At 66.8% G+C, this 629-nt stretch overlaps 1 protein-coding gene across 1 annotated transcript in view; it reads right to left on the bottom strand.

Moving 5' to 3' along the window:
* PCSK9 (proprotein convertase subtilisin/kexin type 9) overlaps positions 1 to 629 on the bottom strand; it is a 5988-nt gene that overhangs the window by 2195 nt on the left and 3164 nt on the right. Inside the window, exon 7 of the mRNA XM_017733540.1 lies at positions 100 to 442. Within this exon, the coding sequence (XP_017589029.1) occupies positions 100 to 442 (343 nt within the window). The remainder of the gene's footprint in view (positions 1 to 99; positions 443 to 629) is intronic.

Below are 629 nucleotides of genomic sequence, written 5' to 3'. Positions count from 1 at the left end.
AGGGACCCCCACAGGGACACCCACAGGGACACCCAGCCCAAGGCACCGACCAGGCTCCATCGCCCCCCATCCATGCAAACGGCTGCACCCAGGCTCAGCCGTCCCCGGCACAGCTCGGGGGGCTTTCTCTGCCGACGATAGACACCGTGCTTTCACCCCAGCACTTCTTCCCTGCGAAGGACAGAGCTCGGCCAAGGGCCCAGCAGGCAGCGAGGTCCTTACCTGCTCCCAGCCGGGGGGGCAGCCCAGCCACGCTGTTGGGTGTCTGGAGCCGCTGCTCCTCTGGGAGCCGCGCTGTGTCCACGGCGTTCTTGGCGGAGAAGCGCAGGAGGCGCTGCCGGAGCTCGGCGAGGCTCAGCTGGGGCTCGGCGCTGAGCAGCACTGCAGCGATGCCTGCAAGAGCCCGGGAGGCTGCAGTGAGAACCACAGGGGACACAGCCACCTACACACTGCTCCCATGGGCAGCACAACTCCAGGGACAGCGGAGAAGGCGTCTCTGCCGCCCATCGCCCACACGTCCAGCCAGCTGTGCAGGCTGCAGCACCCGAGTGAGGCAGACCAAACCCATGCATCATGGCACACAAAAATGCCCCCAGTTCAGGCATGCCTGAAGCCCTGTGCCAGCACCA

Source organism: Corvus brachyrhynchos, unplaced genomic scaffold (assembly GCF_000691975.1).
Source record: "Corvus brachyrhynchos isolate BGI_N302 unplaced genomic scaffold, ASM69197v1 scaffold34, whole genome shotgun sequence".
Taxonomy (NCBI): Eukaryota; Metazoa; Chordata; class Aves; order Passeriformes; family Corvidae; genus Corvus; species Corvus brachyrhynchos.
The sequence above is the reverse complement of the archived record's forward strand: the minus strand, read 5'-3'. Positions and strand labels throughout refer to the sequence as shown.